General features: G+C 39.5%; 1 protein-coding gene across 8 annotated transcripts in view; it reads right to left on the bottom strand.

The window, feature by feature from the left end:
• The window catches only part of DMD (dystrophin), a 1,918,566-nt gene that overhangs the window by 672,738 nt on the left and 1,222,539 nt on the right, over window positions 1–23,289 (bottom strand). For all 8 annotated transcript variants that reach the window (XR_009155503.1, XR_009155504.1, XM_058186507.1 and 5 more), the window contains 2 exons: window positions 14,822–15,024; window positions 2,404–2,521 (listed from right to left, as the gene is read on the bottom strand). Coding sequence is in view for 6 of the 8 variants with exons in the window: in XM_058186507.1 (XP_058042490.1) it covers window positions 2,404–2,521; window positions 14,822–15,024 (321 nt within the window). In the remaining 2 variants the exon portion in view is untranslated. The remainder of the gene's footprint in view (window positions 1–2,403; window positions 2,522–14,821; window positions 15,025–23,289) is intronic.

The following is a 23,289-nucleotide window of genomic DNA, read 5'->3' as shown; positions in this document are numbered from 1 at the left end:
TCTAGAATACAGCTCACCTGTTTGGAACCCTCACCACATCTCTGACATCAATACAATTGAACGTGTCCAGAAATATTTTACAAGAAGAGTTCTCCATTCCTCTGAAAACAACAAAATACCTTATCCCACCAGACTTGAAATCCTAGGCTTAGAAAACTTGGAACTCCGTCGCCTACGACAAGACCTAAGTTTAACTCACAGAATCATCTATTGTAATGTCCTTCCTGTCAAAGACTACTTCAGCTTTAATTGCAATAATACAAGGGCAACCAATAGATTTAAACTTAATGTAAACCGCTTTAATCTAGATTGCAGAAAATATGACTTCTGCAACAGAATCATCAGTGCTTGGAATACTTTACCTGACTCTGTGGTCTCTTCCCATAATCCTAATAGCTTTAACCAAAAACTTTCTACTATTGACCTCACCCCATTCCTAAGAGGACCATAAGGGGCGTGCATAAGCGCACAAACGTGCCTACCGTTCCTGTCCTATTGTTTTTCTTTTCTTCTTCCTATATATGTTTATATGTGTATATACTATATAATCTTTTTGTATGATGTTGTGACAAAAATAAATAAATAAAAATAAAAAAATAAACAATGTCAAAATTACAGATTGAAACTTTTAATCAGTCAATCAAGTGGGCTAGTGAGCTTTTATCAATTGCCATCTCTTAGCTTAATCTTTCTTGTAAAGTTGGCATGAAGCTAATATAAAAGCAAGAAGAACTATATAATTGCACTGAAATTCTTGCAGGACAGTAAATAAAATAAAACAGATAAATAAATTCATATTTATTTTATGTCAGTCTGGGATAATGTAACGTTTAAAATTATAAGATTATTAATTCTCCCAAATATATGAAAAGCATGAGCATGGTAACTAAAAGGATTTAAATTTATAGCACTGAACTTAAAATTTTCTAGAAGTTAAATCTAGGAAGAAGTACCAAGAAAATTATGATTACTATTACTATTAAAAATATACAAGACAATTATGATATAAGACAATCTAATAAATATAATTGTATGCTATGTAGAAAGACTGAATGAAATTAGTAAAATATTTTTAAAATTCTGCTAATATATTATAATTAATAGTCTGCTAACAAGGTAATTAAAAGTTTAAGAGTAATAGACAACAATACCTATTATAATGATATAAATGTAGATTTTGTTTGGTATATTTAATTGTTAATAGTGGTCACTTTTTGACAAATTTTACAAGTTGCTTTGCAACCTTTAGCAATACAGCAATGTGAGCTATAGTAACATAAAATTGTACATTAATATCACAGTCTGAAAGAAATTAAAAGACATAAATTGATGAATTACAATATTCTCAAGCAGTTTTAATTTTTTTTAAATCTTATAGTTACTGGCATTTGAGGAACAGTTAGTAGCTAAAATAATATAAAGAATTATATTTATAAGTAATCACCAATAGATGGTCATGCAGAAATGAGTTTGGTATTTATGAGGACCTGCACTTATTCTAAAACCATAAGATCTTAATCATCACTGCTTTAAGAAAAAAAAAGAAAAAAAAATGAAAAATGAAAAGGAGGAGGAGGAGGAGGAGGAGGAAAGGAGAAGGCAAAGACAAAATGTGTCGTCCAGATTATACTAATTGAGTAAGGAAACAATATCTAGTCTAAAGTTTTACTCAAAGACAAATTCTAACATTCAGGGGAAATATGATAACTTCTAGCACATTGGTAAAAATAGCAATCTCAGGCTTTTTCAGGAGAAAATCATCTAATATTTTTAAAATAATAACAGCAATCCCAATAATAATGTTACTTTCATTAAAAGATCTTACCGTGTTTTCATAGAAGAGTCAAGAAAGTGATTATGCCAAAAGCCTTCCTCCCTGCACAGTGTTGCTTGCATTCACCTAACTGCTTTAGCAGTACATAGTTGCACTTGAGGAACAATATAACTTAATGTAAAATTAAAATTGGTTTTTCACAGCCCCCATATAAAGAATGTTCTTGTTTATGCAGCATCTTGGGTACCATAGCACCAAAAATTGCACAAAAGGTTTTTTTAAGCATATTAAATTGAATTTACACAGATTTTAAACCAATTTTAGTCCCAAACGTTTTGGGCAAGCAGGGTACTTTCAGGAAGCATTTGCAGTATGAAGAACATTGCCACATATCAAGCAGAACATCAGGGGAGCAACCTATCTGTAATTTTCACAACTTCACCAACAATATCACCATTCCTCTGAAGATATTCAATGCTTTTTGAATATTCCCAATTTCTATAACAAGTTTTTTTTTAATGGAAAGCAGAAGACTGGTTAAAACATAAACAGTAAAATATTTACTTAATATCTACAAACAAATCAGGACTTCTATACTTTTAAAATATTAAATACAAAAAATGCATTACTTTGATCAGTGATGATTGTTCGAACCTCTTGATTGCTAGTTTTATTTTTCAGATTCTGGGCTGCTGTTATTAATTCTTCAAGCTGTGGGTGCCTTTGTTCCAGATCTTGTAATGTTGCCTGAAATCATAAATATATTTTGATATTTCTAATATTATTTCTATTTTTATTATTAATATTCTTTTCCATAAAATGTACGAACTAAAAAAATAGAAAGTGAGGGATAACCAATCATAACAGATGGTTATATATTTCAAAAATACAAAAACCTAATGAATAAAATAATTTATCATAATTAAAACTATACCCAATAAAGACACATTTCTATCAAAATAATCATTTAAAAAATTCAAATAAAATTATAAACTTAAATTTTAAAAGTGTACATGTTACAGTTTGAGAAGAATGGATATATATCCATTCAGGCATCATTTTTGCCTTAATGGTGGTGGAATATTTAATAGCAGTCATGTCTTTAACTTTCATTGGGGAAAAGCAAAGTATAGAAAATATTTCCAGTCAAATATGCCTATAAAAATAGGTTACTATTACTCTCTCCCATGAGGAATATATTATGGAAGAAATTAAATTTATGTAGGATTAATTGATATTTTATTTTAAATTCAAAGATCAAAATACAAACTTTGTTGTTATGTCTTTATTTCTGAACATTATATAACTTGTTCTCAACCTGTGGTGCACAGAGCCCTGGGGGGCCTCAAAGCCATCACAGAGAGTCTGTGAAGTCTTAAAGAATTGTTATGATTTAAAACTTGAGTTAAGTCTTGGTGGTCTGTGGCCATGGTCCATAGCCACAAAAGGTATTTAAAGAGGGTCCATGGGTGAAGAAAAGATTAAGAACAGCTGTCCTACACAAACAAATGCTTGGGCAAAAAATTACGGGATGAGAGCACTTACATAAAACAATCTAATTGCATTAGATATCCTAGCAAGTTGGTCAGCTCTTATTGTACTTCACATTTAATGCAAACATGACAGACCTGGGTTGAATTTATTGTGCATAGAATTAAGATATTAAAATGAAACGCTTTTTGAATAGAGTAGAGTATAGCAGAGCAGAGCAGAGCAGAGCAGAGCAGAGCAGAGCAGAGCAGAGCAGAGCAGAGTAGAGTAGAGTAGAGTAGAGTAACTTTATTTGATCAAATGTTATTAAAAACACATAAAATTTGTCTCCAGAAGCTCTCAGTATACATGCAAAGCAACAGAGTAATAGCAATAATAATAATGATACCAATAGGAGGATATAATAGAGAAGATGAGAAATATTATGATGGTGATGGTGATGATAATTATGATGATGATTGACTCATCGCACATTCAGCCAAATGGGTTTAGCATTTTTATCTACTATCGAGTCCTTACTAAGGACCTGAAAGAAGCAGATCTTGATGTTTGATGGTGTTACATATATTGTTGGGGATGGAAGCTGTTCCAAGTAAAGCCACCTTCTGCAATTGACTGATGGCAAATTTGTCAATACCAATGATGTTCAAATGGCATTCCAGTTGTTTTAGAATTGCACCCAAGGTGCCTATTATTATTGGTACTACCTTTGCTTGCCTTTGCCACAATCGTTCTATTTCTATTTGTAGGTATTTGTATTTTGTTATCTTCTCCAGTTCTTTCTCTTTTATTCTCCTGTCTCCAGGTACTGCCACATCTATTATCTAGACCTCTCTGTCTTTCTTATTGACAATTGTTAAGTCTGGGGTGTTATTTGGCAGGTGCCTGTCTGTTTGAATTCTAAAGTCCCAGAGCAATTTAATTCCTTCATTTTCTATGACTTTCTCTGTTTTATGGTCCCATCAGTTTCTGCTTGCAGATAAATGATATTTCTTACAGATCTTCCAATGCACCATTGCTGCTACTTTATCTGCTTTTAGTCAGTCTGTGCAATCTTATTGCAGCAGCTTATGAAGTGCTCCACTGTTTCTTCAGCTTCTTTGCATAGATGACACTTACTGTCTGTTGCTGTCTTCTCAATTCTGGCTTTGTATGCATTTGTCCTTCAGGCTTGGTCTTGTGCAGCCAGAATTAGTCTCTTTCTTTAACTTTCCTACTCTTAATCATTGCCAGGTCTTGTTATTATCTGCTTTTCTTGCTATTTTTTTAATGTACTGGCCATGTAGTGATTGTCTTCCCATGCCTCCATTCTATTGTTCATATAGTCTTTCTTGTAGGCCAGTTTGGTATCTCCAGTATAGTCAGTAAGTCTTCCCGGCATACTAGCTTCAGCACAGATATTCTTCCAAAGCCCTTTTTCTTCTTCAAACGTCTGATGTACTTGCAAAATTCCATGCCCACCTATTTGCCTTGATAGGTAGAGTTTTCTCTTGGTGGAATTCTTTGTTAGTTTAGCATAAAGTTTTGCCGAGCAGAGCTTCTTTAGGACTGCTCAGACAAGTCTTACATGACCACTTTGGTTTTGGTGTAGATAAATATGTTGTCAAGGTAAACCAAAACCCCTTGTAGAGGTGCTCATGCAGCATCTCATTGATCAATTGCATGAAAACAGCAGGGGCTCCTTGTAGCCCAAAGGGCAGCACTGGAAGCATCCCAGAGGGCAATTGAATGTGGTCTTCCACTTGCCTCCCTTTCTAATCCTAATTCAATAATAGACTTCATGCAGATCTAATTTGGAGACGATCTTCCCCTTAGAAAGGTGGGTCAGCATGTCCTTCATGAGGGGGAGGGGGTACACATTCTTCACGCACACTGAGTTCAACTCCCTGTAATCAATGCAGAAGTGCATTGAAGAGACCTGGAACCCATCTTTTACATTTGGGACTTCAGGCCTGCCATCTTTCTTCTCTCGGAACAGAACTGCCACTTTGGGTCTAGCTGGTTGAATGAAGCCCGGGGCTAGGTTTTTGTCTATGAATGTGTGTAACTCCTCTAGTTCTCTAGGGATCATGGAGTACAGCTTTGGCTTTGGTAGTTTACACCAGGGAGGCTTTCAATAGCACAGTCTGCGGGTTGATGAGGGGGCAGCTCGTCCAAAACCTCTTCACTGAAAACCTCAGCCAGGTCCTTTTATTCTCGGGGGATGCCTTGCAGCGGCTCAGTTTTCACAGCAACTGCATTTTCCCCTTTAGGTTGGTCTCCCTGTTCCTCATCACTTTTGCCTGGCGCTGTCACTCCGCATTGGAATCTTAAGGTGCCCTCTCTCCAATTTACTTGAGGGTTCCATTGCTTCAGCCAAGTGAGTCCTAGTACCATGGGCCACTCCATCCTGGGTCCCACTATAAATATTAAAGTCTTGTTGTGGTCTCCAATGGTTAATTCCAAGGGCTCAGTAGCAAATGTGGCTAACCCCCAGCCCGCAACAGATCCATCCAGTTGTCATAAGGCAATCGGACTTTTTAATCTCTTCAGGCAGATCCTCAGTTTCCCTACCAGGGTCAGGCTTACCGGGCATCTGGTGCACTCTGAGTCTAACAGAGCTGTGAATTTTACTCTCTTCCCCAAACTGAGTATTAATTGTCAGGGGTAAAGTGACTGGCTCAATCAGTCCACTTACCAAGGGGTCATTTTCAAGGTTGCTCTCAGACAGGCTGGAGTTTTCCTTGGATGGGGTCGGAATTCCCACCCTTGGTTTTGGGATGGGTGGAATTCTAAGACCTCACCACTTTTCAGCCCTATGTCCCTGGCTTTAGGCATGGCTTTTATAGGCTTTTTGGCCATGGGACGGTCTCTGTTCCTCACCGGGATTATTGAGCGGCAATCGGCTGTGTGGTGGCCTTCTTTTCCGCATTTGAAATAGGTAGTTGAGCGCAGTGTGATCACTTGCAACTTGGTAGGTTCTCTCTTCCTCTCGGGCAGGGACCTCTTCCAGACTCAGCCGGATCATTATTGGTTTTTCGCTTGGTTGATTTCTGCCTCTTCCACTAGTACGTACCAGTAATGGAGGTAATTCGGAGCTCTGTCGGTGAAGCAGGCATGGTGACTGAGAATCTCTAGACTTTTAGCTGTACAATTTGGGATGAAAACCCTTTGAGTGGTATAGGAGTAGGAATGGATTGCCAGAGCAAAAAAATGCAGACTACAGGAACCAGGAGCACTACTCAGATGACCCTCCATCAATGACCCTCTAAAAAGAATGCAAATTCCAGCTGTCTGCAAGGAATATAAATCCTTCCATTCCCCACTATCCTGTCAGAGCTGAAGAAGCTTCTTGGATGAGAAGAGAAACACCTTCAAAAGAAAAAACAAAAAAAAATCCAGTTGCCTCCTGAAAAAGCACCTTTGGGACATTGATCCTGACCAACTCCATTTCCAGAAAGGCAGCCCCAAACTTGCAAGAAACCTCCACCAAGCTTAACTGTTGTCTGCAGACACTCATTATTGTACCATAATGAGCCATTTGGCAAACAAATTGCCTTCTACTACAGCCAAATATTTCAAATTTTGACTCATCAGTCCAGAGCACCTATTGCCATTTTTCTGCACCCCAATTCCTACGTTTTTATGCATAGTTGACTTGCTTAGCCTTGTTTCCACATTGGAGGTATGGCTTTTTGACTGTAATTCTTCCATGAAGACCACCTCTGGCCAGAATTCTCTAAACAGTAGTTGGGTGTGTACCTGGCTCCCACTGGTTTCTGCCAGTTCTGTGTTGATGGCACTGCTGGACATCTTCTGATGTTGAAGGGAAGTAAGTGTAAGGTCCTGCCTCTACTCCCCAATCAAGAAAGTACAGACTCTTGAGACAGCAGCATTTCAAAAGGAATCTTTTATTTAAAGGGAGTGATTGGAAGAAAAAAGCAAAGCAGGGTCTGAGTCTCTCCCAGGAAATTTCGTTAGGAGAAAGTGTAAGTCCAGTTTTGAAAAAAAATCCTTTGCAGAGGTCGGCTAACATGTCTTTCATTAGGGGAAGAGGGTACTCACAGTGTTCAAATTTCTATAATCTACACAAAGGCGCAAAGACCCATCTTTCTTCTCTTGGAATAACACTGGGGTGGCAATTTTTGGTTGCATGGGTTTGACGAAAACTCTTGCCAGGTTTTTAATCTATGGAGGCTCTCAATTTCTTGAGTTTCCTGGGGGATATGCATTTTTGGTTTTGATAGTTTGGTCCCTTGGAGGATCTAGATAGTGCAGTCTGTGGGCCAGTGGGTATGGGGGGAGCTCATCGGAGCCTTCTTTGCTGAACACTTCAACTAGGTCCTTGTATTCCCTGGGGATGCCCTGTTCTGGTGAGGCCTTTCCCGCCTTCGCTGCTTCTTTGTTTGGGTCTCCCCCCAATTCCTCCCTTCGGCTATCAAGTCCATTCACTCCCCATTGAAATCTTAGAGTCCCTTGCTTCCAGTTCACTCTTGGGGTTCTACTTCCTCAACCAGGTGAGCCCTAGAAACAGCAGCCATTCCATTCTGGGTGTCACAATGAAAGTGACATCCCCATTGCTATGTCCAGGGGTTCTGTGGCAAAAATGGCCATTTCCCCCCCTGCAATCGACCCACCTATCTGGCAGAACGCAATGGGTTTTTTTTTACTTTTGTAAGCATATGCCTAATTTTCCCACCAGGATTGGGCTAATCAAACACTGGGTGCATCCTGAGTCCAAGAGGGTTGAGATTTTCACTCTTTTCCCCCAACTGGGGATGAATAGTCTTAGGGGCAGGGTGAGTGGCTCAATTCGCTTACCAGCAGGTCATCTTCACGGTTGCTCTTGGATGGGCCTGATTCCTCTCCAAGTGATGCCAGAGTTCCTTCCCCCAATTTTGCGAGGGGGTGAAACTCTGTGGCCTCTCCACTTCTCAGTGCAGTGTCTTTTCCTTGGAGGGGTTGTTTTTGTGTGCTTTCCTCTGGACAGGCATTCTGGTTTTCGGGCGGGAGTTTTTGAATTACACTCAACTGCATGGTGCCCCTCCTTCCCACATTTGAAGCAGGCAGATGATCTCCATGCCATGGGGTAGTGGGTTGCGGCTTGAATGGCTCTTGCTTCCCCTGGGGTGGGGATCTCTTCCAGTATCTTTCCCCTCAGTACTGGTTTCTGGCCATGTCAATCTCCACTTCTTTGGCCAGGATGTACTAGTCATGCAGGTGGTCTGGGGTCCCTTGAGCCAGGCAGGCATGGTAGAGGTCATCATTCAGGCCATCTTTGAACCAGCTCACTAGGAGCTATCCAGCCAGTCCACTCTGCAGGCAAGGTCTCGGAACTCTTCAGTGTATTCAACTACCAGCCAGCATCCCTGTTTCACAGTTCTGACGTGATCATGAGCTTTTCAATCTGTCAAAGGGTCTTCAATCTGTCAAGGGGGTCTTCAAATCAACAATGGGGAGCCATCATGAATTGGTCAAAGTTCTGCAGTTCAGGGGTGTCTGTGTTGTGGAGGGTCACCATCCAATGGGCAACTGCCTCTTCCAAGGCCAAGGTGATGACTCAGACCCGGGTGCTCTGGATCTGGAAATCTCTCCCATATGCTTGCATGTATGTGAGGACATGTGCCAGGAAAAACCTCAATTGCTGCAGGTCACCATCGTCCTCCAAATGGGGGGTGTTCCTCTCCAGTTGTGGTGGTCTGGGTTGGCCAGGAACGATTGCAAGACTTGGTGGGTTCACCTGGATGGCTGCTTGGCCTGCTGCTGGTGGATCTGGAGCGGCAGCCCTGGCCTTATTGGCTGTTGTTGCTGCCTAGCCCCCTCTCTGGTGTCAATCTAATTCCCCCCTTGTTCTGAGGTTTTCTTTTGGGGGGGGGTTCTTTTTTTGAAATCATTTTTATATTTTATAAAAAACAAACATACAATACATAATCATTCAGTGTATCATCTGCATACATCTTTTGTGTCTTCTTCTTACTCATCCTGTATTCCTCATTTCTTGGTATTATCCATTCATTTGTTGTAACATTCTCCCCACATTACTTGCTTTGCTGTTATTATCTATCTTCACTTTTTCCATTCTTCTTCCTTGTTTCATTGCAACATTACCCTATATATAATTCTTCTCTAACCAATGGTAAAATTGTCCCCATACCTTAAAATATTCTGATTCCTCTCCTTTAATTATCAAAGTCAATCTATTCATTTCTGCACAATCCAATATTTTCTTAATTACTTCCCCCTCTAAAGCACTTTTCTCTGCTTTCCATCTTTGTGCAAATACTATCCTCGCTGCAGTTATTACATGTATAATCAAATATATGTTTTCTTTACTAATTTTCTCTAGTAGGATGCCCAATAGGAACAGCTCAGGTTTTAAATCTATATGTTGTTGTAACATTTCTTCTAACCATGTTTTAATTTTAATTTCAGTGAGAAATTCCAGTAATTTCTCACTTCTGGACATTTCCACCACATATGGTAATACGATCCTGGTGTCTGATGACATTTCCAACATTTAGCTGATTTATCTTTAAACATCCTTGCCAATTTTTCAGGTGGCATACACTCACGTTTCAAGCTCACATTTCCAGCTCGGCTGTCGACTGCCCCGGGTAAGGGTGACTCCTCGGGTTCTTCCATCCTAGTTATCTTTCTTCCCCACCCCAATCAACGATCTGGGTTTCATGGGGGCCTCCAACTTGGCTTTGATGTCTTCGATGGGGCAGAAGGAGCTGGCTTCTGGCTGGGTGGTGATGGAGGTTTCACCCCATCATTCTCCCTCTCCTTGCTTGCTGCTTTGCTCAGACATTTTGTGCAGGGTCCCCTTGGTAGAGCAAGTTTGCTTCTCTGGGTTGACCAATTTTGCAGACCTTGTTTTATGTAAGGTCCTGCCTCTACTCCCCAATCAAGAAAGTACAGACTCTTGAGACAGCAGCATTTCAAAGGTAACCTTTTATTGAAAGGGAGTGATTGCAAGACAAAAGCAAAGCAAGGTCTGAATTCCCGCCAGGCAATTCCGTTAGGATAAAGTGGTTAGAAACCCCTCCTCTCAGATTGATGTTGAATGAGCCAATCCACAGATGCAAAGATGTTATGGAAACGGTCATCTGGAGAAAGAGATATGGATTCGTTCCCATGCATTTCCTCTGTGAGGCTTCTAAACTGAAGAAAAAAACAGATGGCCCTCCCACCTTGTACATCCCCCAAGGTAAATCAAAGCATAGGGTAGAAAAGGTGACAGGGTAAAAGTTATAAACTAGGGAATTACAGGATAAACAGGTAAAAGGATCCGGGGTCCCCTCCCCACTTGAATGGCAGTATCACGATAGGGATCTGACAGTAAGCATGGTTTGTCTTTCATCTGCTGCATTAAGTTTCCTTGGTTGACCACTGCATCTATAGTCCTTAATGCTACCTATTCTTTGTGCTTCTTCAAAAGAGCTTGAATAGCATATCTTGAAACCTCAGTCTGCTTTGAAATCTTTGGCTGGGAGACACCTTGCTGATGCTTTTGACTTGTTCCTGTGCTCAGTTTTGCATAGTGTATGACGTGTGATATGAAATATGAAACTGTCTTCCACAATGTCACCTTAGTAGCAGAGTTTGGCTGTTCTTCAACCAGTTTTAAGCCTCTTACACAGCTGTTTCTGTTTCAGGTAATCACTGTGTTTAAACTTACATATGAAATTGATGATCATTAACACCTGCTTGATATAATTAGTTAATCATACATCTGATGCTAATCCTACAAAATTCCTACAAAAAAGTGTAAGAATTGATGCCATTTTGAAGGCAAAGTGTAGTCACACCAAATATTTAATTGACTTGGATTTCTCTTCTTTTCATTTATGTTCCATTTTATTAATTAATAAAAATAATCTATTAATGCTTCTATTTCTAAACACATTCTTAATTTACAGCATTTTTGCACAACTGCCTAACACTTTTGCACAGTACTATATATGATAATACATATATAGTACTGTATGAGATATACAAAAATAAATAACCAAATAAAGGCTTATTACATTGGCAAGAGATGTGAATGTTAGGTTCCAAGTAACACTCCCAACAAAAGAAGACACCAAGGATTGAAGTTCCTCCAAGTTCCATTTTATTAGAGATGTCATATTGGCATATCTGGGAAAACCCAAATCTGAAAGCTTCCAGGTTTTCCCCACCCAAAGGAAAGTCCAGGTCCCTGCCCAGCACCCACATGTCCATCACATGGTCCAATCAAAGCACAGTCCCATCTGGAGATGCCTCCTAGTCACACCTCTCCAGGTGCAGGGCAAGTTGTCCTTGATCTCTGAGAAAGGAATGTTATTATGACTATATATCTCCCTTGCCCCATACAATCCTCCCTCCCAGTTTCCCACAGTATTAAATGTGTCAGGCCTGAAGACCCAAGGTAAAAGATGGCTTCCAGGCCTTACAGTGTTTCCTTTCTCTTTTCTCCCATATGCTCATAAAGACATCATATTTTTCTCTCATTACTTTCTTGCATTATTTTCTTATCTTATTTGAACCATAAAGGCCAATATTATAATTGTAACCAAATTCACACCATATTCTATGAGTGGGCAGAGATGAGAAAAAGGAAAATGGAATAAGATAATGATTATAATAACATGAAAAGACAAAAATCAAGATAATTAAAAGAATCTTTAAAATAAAAAATCTGAACATTAAAGTTTTTCCTTTCATCATATTTTGGATTAAGAAAAAAATTAAAATGTTAGTGGAACTGCTATTGTAATTCATAGTATTTATAATTTTAAAATTATAATAATAATAAAAAATCTACTTTTACATATATAATAACTAGGGAAAAAAATCAGCAAAGCTACAAAGATGCAAAACAGAGTTTACAGCTCTCAGCAATTAATTTTAGATCTGATTCCTCCTGTTTTATATATTGCACCCAATGCAATTATCAAATGGGAACAGGAATTAATCAGCAAAATAGATCAAACAGCATTTCTGATTATGTTTGTGACATATTTTAAAAATAATTTCATAGTAGCTAACATCAGGGAAAGATTAACATGTAAGCTTTACAAAACTGGATTATTTATAACTTTGCATATTTTATTTTTATAAAGGTATAAATAAGCCCTTCTTTCCTGTATAAAGCATTTGCTTTCTCTTCCTGCCAGCATAATAATTAGGTCATGTGTCTTTTCACTTTACATGGGAAGATATTCTAGTTTTATTAATCAGTTCCTAGTAAGAGATTTAAAAATAATGTTGCTTTAAATACAAAGATCATTTACTCATATTTAAATTAGATTTTTACAATATATTTATGCAAAGAAGGTATTATTTTAGGAACTTCAATATTCATTCTACATAATGAATGCCATGTGCTTCAGAGATAGCCATATTTAAATGTGGAAAATGCGCAAAAAGTAAGAAAATATTATATGAACACATAAATAGCTATAGCAATATGCACATTTATATTCTATCATCTATAAATTGGACAGTATAAGAGAAAAAAGCCATTCCATTTGGTAAAAATATAAAAAAAATATATATGTTAAGTTAGTTACACAGATGAAAGAAACCTTCATACAATAGATTCAACAGATCAGCATGCACTTAGAATTCAAATGCTCTCATATGTTTTAAACAAGGGGTAACTTTTTAGATTAACATTAAAAAAAACACAAAATCTAATCACAGGTAGGAAGAACCCAACTAGAAACCATATAGGAAGAGTAAATATCAACAGCCATCAATTACAAAAACTTAAATTTTAAGTATAAGAGCTCTAACTCTAAGCCGTCACTTAGAGCACACAAACACACACACTGTTATCCTTTAACAGGAAGGGGAATGAAGTGATATTAACTGAAACACAATAATATTGGGGGGAAATTAACTATTGAAATCCTTATGGCAAATGTAAGATACTGCTAAAATAGTCACAATTTTCATAGCAATTAAGATAACGCAGTTGGCAGAAATAGCAAAATTGACCACTGATGGGGAAAAAAAAGACTAACTTTGTTTCTTCTTGGAAACCACTTTTGGATTATTTGCTTGGAACTGAAAAAAAATGAAATTTTAACCTTTGGATTTAATGACTAGAACTGTATCTGATTATAGAAGTACAGTATGCTATGGTATACTCCAGTTCAAAGGCTTATGGTGTTATATTCTTGCATCTGAATGAAACAAAGTGGGAACTTATTCTTTTCTATAACCTTTTCCTCTTTTCCTTTTGCACACCAAATTTTGCTTTTTATCCCCTTTCCATTTTTCCCCTCTTTGCATTGTAACTTTTTTTTAAAAAAATCAGTAAAATTGCTTTTTTCATAGCTCTTATTTAAATGTGCAAACTTCTTTTGTTCTACAGATATATAGAGAAAACATTTTCAAATATTTTGCAGTGAATGTTTTACACTATAAAAAATAACAGTGTTACATCACAAAACAAAAACAAAAAACCCAAAACAAAGCACCATATAATTAAAAAAAGTACTAGAACTTTAGGAAGTTATGATCATAAAGCTGTGATCATAAAACTGCATTAGATTTGGAAGAAGTCATTATTTTTAAATAAATTATTAAATAAATTATTTTATTAATTTTACAGTAGATATATAAATTCTACATTTTTTCTGTTTTACAAAGATAACTAGTCTTATTTGCTAATAAAATGGTATGCTCTTTTTAAAAAGGGGGATTGAAAATATTTTTAATAATAGAACTGTAACTTTTCAAAAAAGATATTCCAACATACAAAGGCAAAGAATAATTTGTATGCATTATTTCAAGTTATATATAGTTTCTGAAGATAATTTGGCATGGAATCCAAATATAAGGAAAATTGTTCCAACACTTTAAGGTGTTGGTTATGACCTTTAAAGCGCTCCATGGCTTAGGACCTGGGTACTTACGGGACCGCCTGCTGTTACCACACGCCTCCCACCGACCCGTACGCTCCCACAGAGAGGGACTTCTCAGGGTGCCGTCCGCCAAACAATGTCGGCTGGCGGCCCCCAGGGGAAGGGCCTTCTCTGTGGGGGCTCCCACACTCTGGAACGAGCTTCCCCCGGGTTTACGCCAAATACCTGACCTTCGGACATTTCGTCACGAACTCAAGACTCATCTTTTTATCCGCGCGGGGGTTGGCTTAAATTGGGATTTTAATGTTATATTTATTAATTTTAAATGGGGTTTTAGTATGGTAAATTTTAATCACTGGGCTAATTTAAATAAGTTTTTTAAATCGTATTTTAAACTTGTATATTGTATTGTCGGTTTTATTATGCCTGTACACCGCCCTGAGTCCTTCGGGAGAAGGGCGGTATAAAAATCAAATAAAATAAATAAATAAATAAATAATAAAAACGATATGTAGACTGGTTTTTTTTTTTTTAATTTATACTCTTTGCAAATATTTAAACACTAGTGTGGAAAAAAAAACAAATCAGACTTCTATTTAAAACAGGTTTGCTAAAAAATTAATTCAAAAGATTTTAATTTTTTTTACATTTATAGACATGTTATTGTATCTATTTGTGCTAACACATAGGAAAATCAGTGTCTAAATATTTTACATACCTTTTGTCTGATGATCATGTCATTGATTTCATCAAGATCACTGACGGTAACTATATGGGATTGTATCACTCGATCCAATTGAGAAAGCCAGTCATTGAGATCTGCCCATGCCTTATTGAAATCAACCAGGGCTGGTACCTCTAGAAGCAAAGATGATGGCATTTCTTGTTTGGAGATGATAGTTTCCTTGGATACTAGAGTTTCTGTAACCACAGTAACAGTTTGGTTAAGAAGTTACTGACAAGGGGAAAGTGTGTTAATACATTTTTTTTGTAATGGAAATCATTTTTGCATTATTATTTATTCCAGCTGCCTTCATTAGCAATGTAGTCAGCTTTTTTGTTTTGTTTTAATACTGTTTGTCCCCGAAAATGGCTGAGAACCTAACTAAATAATTAAGCCCACAGATCACTACCCTTTCGTCCTCCTTCACACTGGGATGAATGACATAAAAAAGAACCTGAGTACAATATTGAGAGATTATAAACAACTAGGCCTGTGATGGCAAACCTATGGTATGAGTGCCACAGGTGGCACGTGGAGCCCTCTCTGTGGGCATATGAGCCATCATCCAGCTCAGCTCCACCACGCATGCAAGTGTGCCTCCCATGGCCAGGTGATTTTCAGGTCTCTGGCGTGGGAGTGGGACGCATGCAGGAGATGAGTGCACATGCATGGGGGTTCTCGCGTGCATGTGTGGAGGTGCGAGGGGGTCTCACATGCATGTGCAGGGGGATGGGGGAAGCGCAGGGAGGAGCGGTACGCCCATCCCACAGCCTGTTTTTGATTCCAGGAGGCTTCAGAGGCCTGCCAGGCCCAAAATGGACAGTAAGGGATCATGTGCACATGCATGTAAGATGGGGGGGAGCATGGGGAAATGTGCACTCTTGCAGTGCAGGGGGTGCAGGGGGCACAAACACATGTGCGGGGGAAGCATGGGGTGGTCACACATGCATGCATGGGGGGCATGGCATGTGGGGGGCATGGCATTATGGGTGTGGACAGCAAAAAGGTTAGCCATTATTGAACTAGGCAATAAAGTTAAGGAGCTAGGAGCATAAATAGTGTTTTCAACATTACTCCCAACAAAAGGTCAACACCCATTGAGGGGAAAAAGAATCCTAGAAAGAAATCACAGGCTAAAGGGTTGGTGTTGCCAAGAAAACTTTGGTTTCCTGGACCATGGGGTACATTACCCAAAAGAAGGACTTTTGGCAAGGGATGGGCTGCACCTCACGAAAACAGGAGAAAATGTATTTTGAACAAGACTGACCCAATTCATCAGAAGGGCTTTATACTAAAATTGAGGGGGAGTGTGACCAAGCTTTATAATCTCTAGAACATAAAACCAATCATAAATCTCAAGAAAACAACTCAAACAATGAGGTAGGAAGTGATGGGTAAAAAGAAAAACCCAAACAACAATTAGGAGATGCAGGAACCATATCCATGGACAGATATAAAAGTTTTAAATGCTTATTTATAAATGCTCAAAACTTTGGGAACAGAGTGGATTAGAAGCAATAGTACATGAGGGTACATATGACATAGTTGCCATTACATAAACCTGGTGGGATGAAACCCAAGACTGGAATGTACTGATGGATGGATACAAATTGTTCAAAACAAACAGGTCAACAAAAAGAGGATGTTGTTGAGGAGATGGAGTTATACTATACGTAAGTGACCACTACATATCTACAGAAATGCACATGATCAAAGATAAAACCCTTCCAGAATATATAGGGATCAATATAAAAGGGAAAAAAGTGACATTGCCATAGGTGTATATTACAGGCCAACCAACCAATCAGAAGAAATAGATGAACTCTTTGCCAACAGTTAACAATTAATAATAGTTATGGGGGACTTCAACTTGCCATCTTCCGGCACATCATCGACAGCAGCTCGGGAGTTCATGGCTTCCATGACGGCCTTGGACCTGACCCAAGTAGTTGATGGCCCTACTCACACGGGGGGTGGCACGCTGGACTTGATTTTCATCTCTGGTCAGTGGTTGAAGGATCTGGACTTGAGGGATGTAGTCACTGAACCTTTGTCATGGTCAGATCACTCCCTCCTTCGCCTAGACTTTCTGACCACTACTCACCGCCGCAGGGAGACGGAACCAATACGCTGGTTCCGTCCCAGGCACCTGATGGACCCGGAGAGGTTCCAGATGGAGCTTGGGCCATTTCCTGAGGGTCTGGCTCACGGCACGGCTGAGGAACTAGCCGCGGCCTGGGAACGGGCCGCGGCTGGGGCTTTAGACCGCGTCGTGCCTTTGCGGCCTCTGACCCGGCGTAGATCCCAACTGGCTCCTTGGTTCTCCGAGGAGCTGAGGGGGATGAAACGCCGGAGAAGACGCCTAGAGAGTTCGTGGAGGTCCAGTCGTTTGGAGGCTGATCGGACACAAGTTAGGTCCTATAATAGGACCTACCTTGTGGCACTGAGGGAAGCGAGACGTTGCTACGTCTCGTCCCTCATTGCATCGGCAGATAACCGCCCAGCCGCTCTGTTTCGGGTGACTCGTTCCCTCCTTCACCAGGGGGAGCGGGATGACCCGTTGCAGGGATGTGCTGAGGAGTTTAACGGTTATCTATACGATAAAATCGTTCAGCTTCGGGACGGTCTGGACCAAAATTGCGGGGATCCGGATGGGGCGTCTGAGGGCGGTCTTGTTGACATTGTTTGGGATGAGTTTGACCCTGTGGCTCCCGAGGACATGGACAGGTTGCTGGGTAGGTTGAATGCCACCACGTGTTTATTGGACCCGTGCCCCTCCTGGTTGGTACTGGCCACTCAGGAGGTGACACGAGGCTGGCTCCAGGCGATTACAAATGCTTTTTTGCTGGAGGGAGTCTTTCCGACCGCCTTGAAAGAGGCGGTGGTGAGGCCCCTCCTCAAGAAGCCTTCCCTGGACCCGGCTGTTTTAGGTAATTATCGTCCGGTCTCCAACCCTCGCCTCGCCGCGGAGGTTGTTGAGAGGATGGTGGCATGTCAGTTTCCCCGGCACCTGGAGGAAACTGTCTATCTAGACCCGTTCCAGTCCGGTTTCCGGCCCGGATACAGCACGGAGACGGCTTTGGTCGCGTTGGTGGATGATCTCTGGAGGGCCAGGGATAGGGGTTGCTCCTCTGCCCTGGTCCTATTAGACCTCTCAGCGGCTTTTGATACCATCGACCATGGTATCCTGCTGCGCCGGTTGGAGGGATTGGGAGTGGGAGGCACCGTTTATCGGTGGTTCTCCTCCTATCTCTCCGATCGGTCGCAGACGGTGTTGACAGGGGGGCAGAGGTCGACCCCGAGGCGCCTCACTTGTGGGGTGCCGCAGGGGTCGATTCTCTCGCCCCTTCTGTTCAACATCTATATGAAGCCGTTGGGTGAGATCATCAGTGGCTTCGGTGTGAGGTACCAGCTGTACGCTGATGACACTCAGCTGTACTTTTCCACACCGGGCCACCCCAACGAAGCCATCGAAGTGCTGTCCCGGTGTCTGGAAGCCGTACGGGTCTGGATGGGGAGAAACAGGCTCAAGCTCAATCCCTCCAAGACAGAGTGGCTGTGGATGCCGGCATCCCGGTACAGTCAGCTGAGTCCGCGGCTAACTGTTGGGGGCGAGTCATTGGCCCCGATGGAGAGGGTGCGCAACTTGGGCGTCCTCCTGGATGAACGGCTGTCTTTTGAAGATCATTTGACAGCCGTCTCCAGGAGAGCTTTTTACCAGGTTCGCCTGGTTCGCCAGTTGCGCCCCTTTCTAGACCGGGATGCCCTGTGCACGGTCACTCACGCCCTCGTGACGTCTCGTCTGGATTACTGCAATGCTCTCTACATGGGGCTCCCCTTGAAGGGCATCCGGAGGCTTCAGTTAGTTCAGAATGCGGCTGCGCGGGTGATAGAGGGAGCCCCTCGTGGCTCCCATGTGACACCTCTCCTGTGCAGACTGCACTGGCTACCTGTGGCCTTCCAGGTGCGCTTCAAGGTTTTGGTAACTATCTTTAAAGCGCTCCATGGCATAGGGCTGGGCTATTTACGGGACTGCCTGCTGCTACCGAATACCTCTCACCGACCCGTGCGCTCTCACAGAGAGGGACTCCTCAGGGTGCCGTCTGCTAGACAGTGTCGTTTGGCGACACCCAGGGGAAGGGCCTTCTCTGTGGGGGCTCCCACCCTCTGGAACGAACTCCCACCAGGACTTCGCCAACTTCCGCATCTCCGAACCTTCCGCCGCGAGCTTAAAACATATTTATTCATCTGCACAGGACTGGACTAGATTTTAAATTTATATTGGTTTTAATGGGTTTTATTATTTATATTGCTTTTTAATTATTCGGGTGTGTAGAATAAGTTTTTTAATTGTTATTTTATTTTGTATTTATTTGTACTTTTTTATCTGCCTGTGAACCGCCCTGAGTCCCTAGGGAGATAGGGCGGTATATAAATACGATAAATAAATAAAAATAAATAAATAAATAAATAAACAAATGTATGTAGGACGCATACCACAGTAGTAACAGGAGATTTTAACTATCCAGATATCAACTGGGAGACAAACTCTGCAGCAAGTGGGAGATCAAACAGATTCCTAACCAACCTAGCTGACAACTTTGCCATCCAAAAGGTAGAGGAGCGAAGTAGAAGTATGCCCGACTTTATTACCTGACTCTATAGTCTCTACTCAAAATCCCAAAATCTTCAACCAAAAACTGTCTACTATTAACCTCACCCCATTCCTAAGAGGACTATAAGGGGTGTGCATAAGAACACAAAAGTGCCTACCGTTCCTGTCCTATTGTTCCCTTCATTATATCAAATTAACATAGTTGTTGCATACTTTTGCTTATATATATATATTTCTTTTATGATGTGTTGTTGATTTATGTCGATGTTTGTGTATACTGTTGTGACAAAATGAAATTTAAAAAAAATAAAGATATACTGGACCTAATTCATACTAACAGAGAAGAAGTGATACAGGGAGTAGAAGTTGCTGGATAATGGGTGAAAGTGACCATGTCATACTGGAATTCAATATATGGATCATAAGCTTCCTAACAAACAGGAAGCAGCAGGTGAAGCTAAGCAGAATCACAGCAGATACCTGCACAATTAGCACAGGGGTCCCACAAGGCTGTGTGCTCTCTCCACTTCTCTTCTCTCTGTATACCAATGACTGAATCTCTAACGATCCAGCCGTTAAACTACTGAAGTTCGCAGATGACCTACAAAAGTGATCGGTGTCATTCAAGACAATGATGAATACAGACGGGAGGTTGAACAACTAGCCTCGTGGTGCGACTGGAACAATCTGGAACTGAACACACTTAAAACCGTAGAAATGGTGGTAAACTTTAGGATAAACCCTTCCATACTTCCACCTCTTACAATACTAGACAACACAGCATCAACAGTAGAGAGCTTCAAATTTCTAGGTTCTACCATATCTCAAGATCTAAAATGGACAGCTAACATCAAAAATGTCATCAAAAAAGCACAACAAAGAATGTTTTTTCTGTGCCAACTCAGAAAGCTCAAACTGCCCAAGGAGCTGCTGATACAGTTCTACAGAGAAATTATTAAAACTCACCTGACCTGAACCCCATAGAGAATCTATGGGGCATTGCCAAGAGAAAGATGAGAGACATGAAACCGAACAATGCAGAAGAGCTGAAGGCCGCTATTGAAGAATCCTGGTCTTCCATAACACCTCAGCAGTGCCACACGCTGATAGCATCCATGCCACGCCGCATTGACGCAGTAATTGATGCAAAAGGGGCCCAAACCAAGTACTGAGTACATACGCATGCTTATACTTTTCAGAGGTCTGATATTGTTCTATGTACAATCCTTGTTTTATTGATTTCATGTAATATTCTAATTTTCTGAGATTGTGAATTTGGGGTTTTCATGAGCTGTAAGCCATAATCATCAAAATTATGACAAATCAAGGTGTGAACTATCTCGCTTTGCATGTAATGAGTCTATCTCATATATTAGTTTCATCTTTTAAGTTGCATTACTGAAATAAATGAACTTTTGCACGATATTCTAATTTTTTGAGTTTCACTTGTATGTAACATTATGTATTGAATTTTTTTATTATCATTTCCTGTTAATATACCTAATAGAAATAACTCCAGTTTTAGATCTATTTGTTGTTGGATAATTTCCTTTAGCCAGTTTCTTATCTTTATCCAATATTTCTTTGTTTCTGGTAGTATGTTGCCTGCTTCTGTTTACATTTTCAACAATCAGCTGGTCTATTTGAGAACATTTTTGCTAATCCCGCTGGGGACAATTGCCAGCAATAAAATGTTTTAAATAAATTTTCTTTGTATGCCACTGACATTGTCATTTTATAATTTTTTTCCCACAATTTTTCCCATTTCTCTAATTCTATAGTATAACCAAAGTTTTTTGCCCAAGTTATCATAGTTTCTTTAACCGTTTCTGCTTCCATTTTAAATCTCAATAAATAATTGTAAATTTTTTATCATCTTTTCCTCCACCCCCTGTAATATTTTGTCCAGCTCTTGTTGTTCCCTATAGAAACCATATTTTTCTACATCTTTTTTATATTTTGTCTGGATTTTCAGGTACGGCCACCAATCTATTTCAATTTCCTGGTTTTTCAATTCTTGATTCATTTTTAATTTTTCTTGGTCATCTAGTATGTCTTTATATCTTGTTATTTTGTCTAAATCCAACACATTCAGGTATATTAGTACTTCCATAGTTGATAGCCAAACTGGTATTTCATTGTAATGGTTCTTTATTTTTCCCCATACTAGTAAAAGAGCAGCTCTAATATGATGTCTTTGAAACTAGGTATGTGTTTTGTTTGTCCCTTCCCATATAAATGCATGCCAACCTGTAAATCATGGCCTTCTATTGCCAGAATCCTCTTATTTTTTAGGTTTATCCAATCTTTTACCCATATCAACACTGCTGCTTGATAATATAACTCCTACTCCAGGAGTCCAAAACCGCCTTTATTTCTACTGTCTTGTAATAGTTTAAATTTTATTCTTGGTTTTTTCCCTAGCCAAATAAATTTTGTTGTTATTTTGTTTAGTTCTTCAAAAAAATTATTTCCTAATTTTATCGGTACTCTTTGAAATAAAAATAAATTATTTGGTAATACGTTCATTTTAATTGTGGCAATTCTTCCAATTAACGAGAGTTGTAATTTTTCCCAATTCTCCAGGTCCTTTTTTATTTGCTGAAGTAGGTTATTGTAATTATACTCTTTGATTGATGAACATTTTGCCATTAGATTCCCAGGTATTTAACTTTCTTGGCTATCTGGATATCAATTTTCCCCTCTAGTTCTTTTTTCTCTTTATTGGTCAGATTTTTACCTATTATCTTTGTCTTGTCTTTATTTATTTTGAGTCCAGCCACTTTACCAAATTCTTCTAATTTCTGAATTAGTTTAGGCCCTGTTTCCAATGGTTCTTCTACGATAAATACTAAATCATTGGCAAATGCTTGCACCTTATATTCTTCCTTGTTTATTTGTAGACCTTTTATTTCTTGTTCCTGTCTGATATGTCCCAACAGTATTTCTAATGATAGGATAAATAACAAGAGTGAAAGGGGGCATCCTTGTCTTACACCCTTAGCTATTTTAAATTTTTCTGTTGTTTCCCCATTTATTATCACTTTCGCTGTCTGAATAGAATATATTGAGCATATCATCCCTACAAATTTCTCTCCGAAGACCATAGTTTTTAATTGTTGAATGATGAATTGCCAATTAAAGTTGTGACCGCTTTTTGTGCATCTAGGAAGATCAGTGCTAATTGTTTCCCAGGGTGCACTTCATAGTATTCCAGGATGTTCATAATCATCCTGGTGTTGTTTCTCAGCTGTCTTTTTGGTAGGAACCCATTTTGATCTGAATGAATAATTTCATTTAATATTCTTTTTAATCTTTCTGCCATTATGGATGCAAATATTTTGCCTATAGTTTTTTATCTGTTCATGGTCTGTATTTTCTTTCGGTATTAATGCAATGAATGTCTCTGTCCATGATTTTGGTAACTTAGTTCTGCTAGTGCTTCATTATATATCTCCAACATCGACTCCTCTAATGGTCCTTGTATATTTTTATTTTATTTATTTATTTATTTGTCGTAACAATATATACAAGCATTACATAAAGGATTATAAAATATATAAACATATATATGAGGAGAAACAAGGTAATATAAACATATATATATAGGGGAAGAAACAATAGGACAGGAACGGTAGGCACATTTGTGCTCTTATGCACGCCCCTTTGATTCCTCTTAGGAATGTGGTGAGGTCAACCGTGGATAGATTTTGAGTAAAGCTTTTGGGGTTATGAGAAGAGACCACACAGTCAGGTAATGCATTCCAAGCATATATAATTCTGTTACAGAAATCGTGTTTTCTGCAATCTAAACTGGAGCGGTTGACATTGAGTTTAAATCTGTTGG

The sequence above is a fragment of the Ahaetulla prasina genome, chromosome 5, assembly GCF_028640845.1.
Source record: "Ahaetulla prasina isolate Xishuangbanna chromosome 5, ASM2864084v1, whole genome shotgun sequence".
NCBI lineage: Eukaryota > Metazoa > Chordata > Lepidosauria > Squamata > Colubridae > Ahaetulla > Ahaetulla prasina.
Note: the sequence above shows the minus strand (reverse complement) of the source record. Positions and strands in the feature narration are given on the sequence as shown.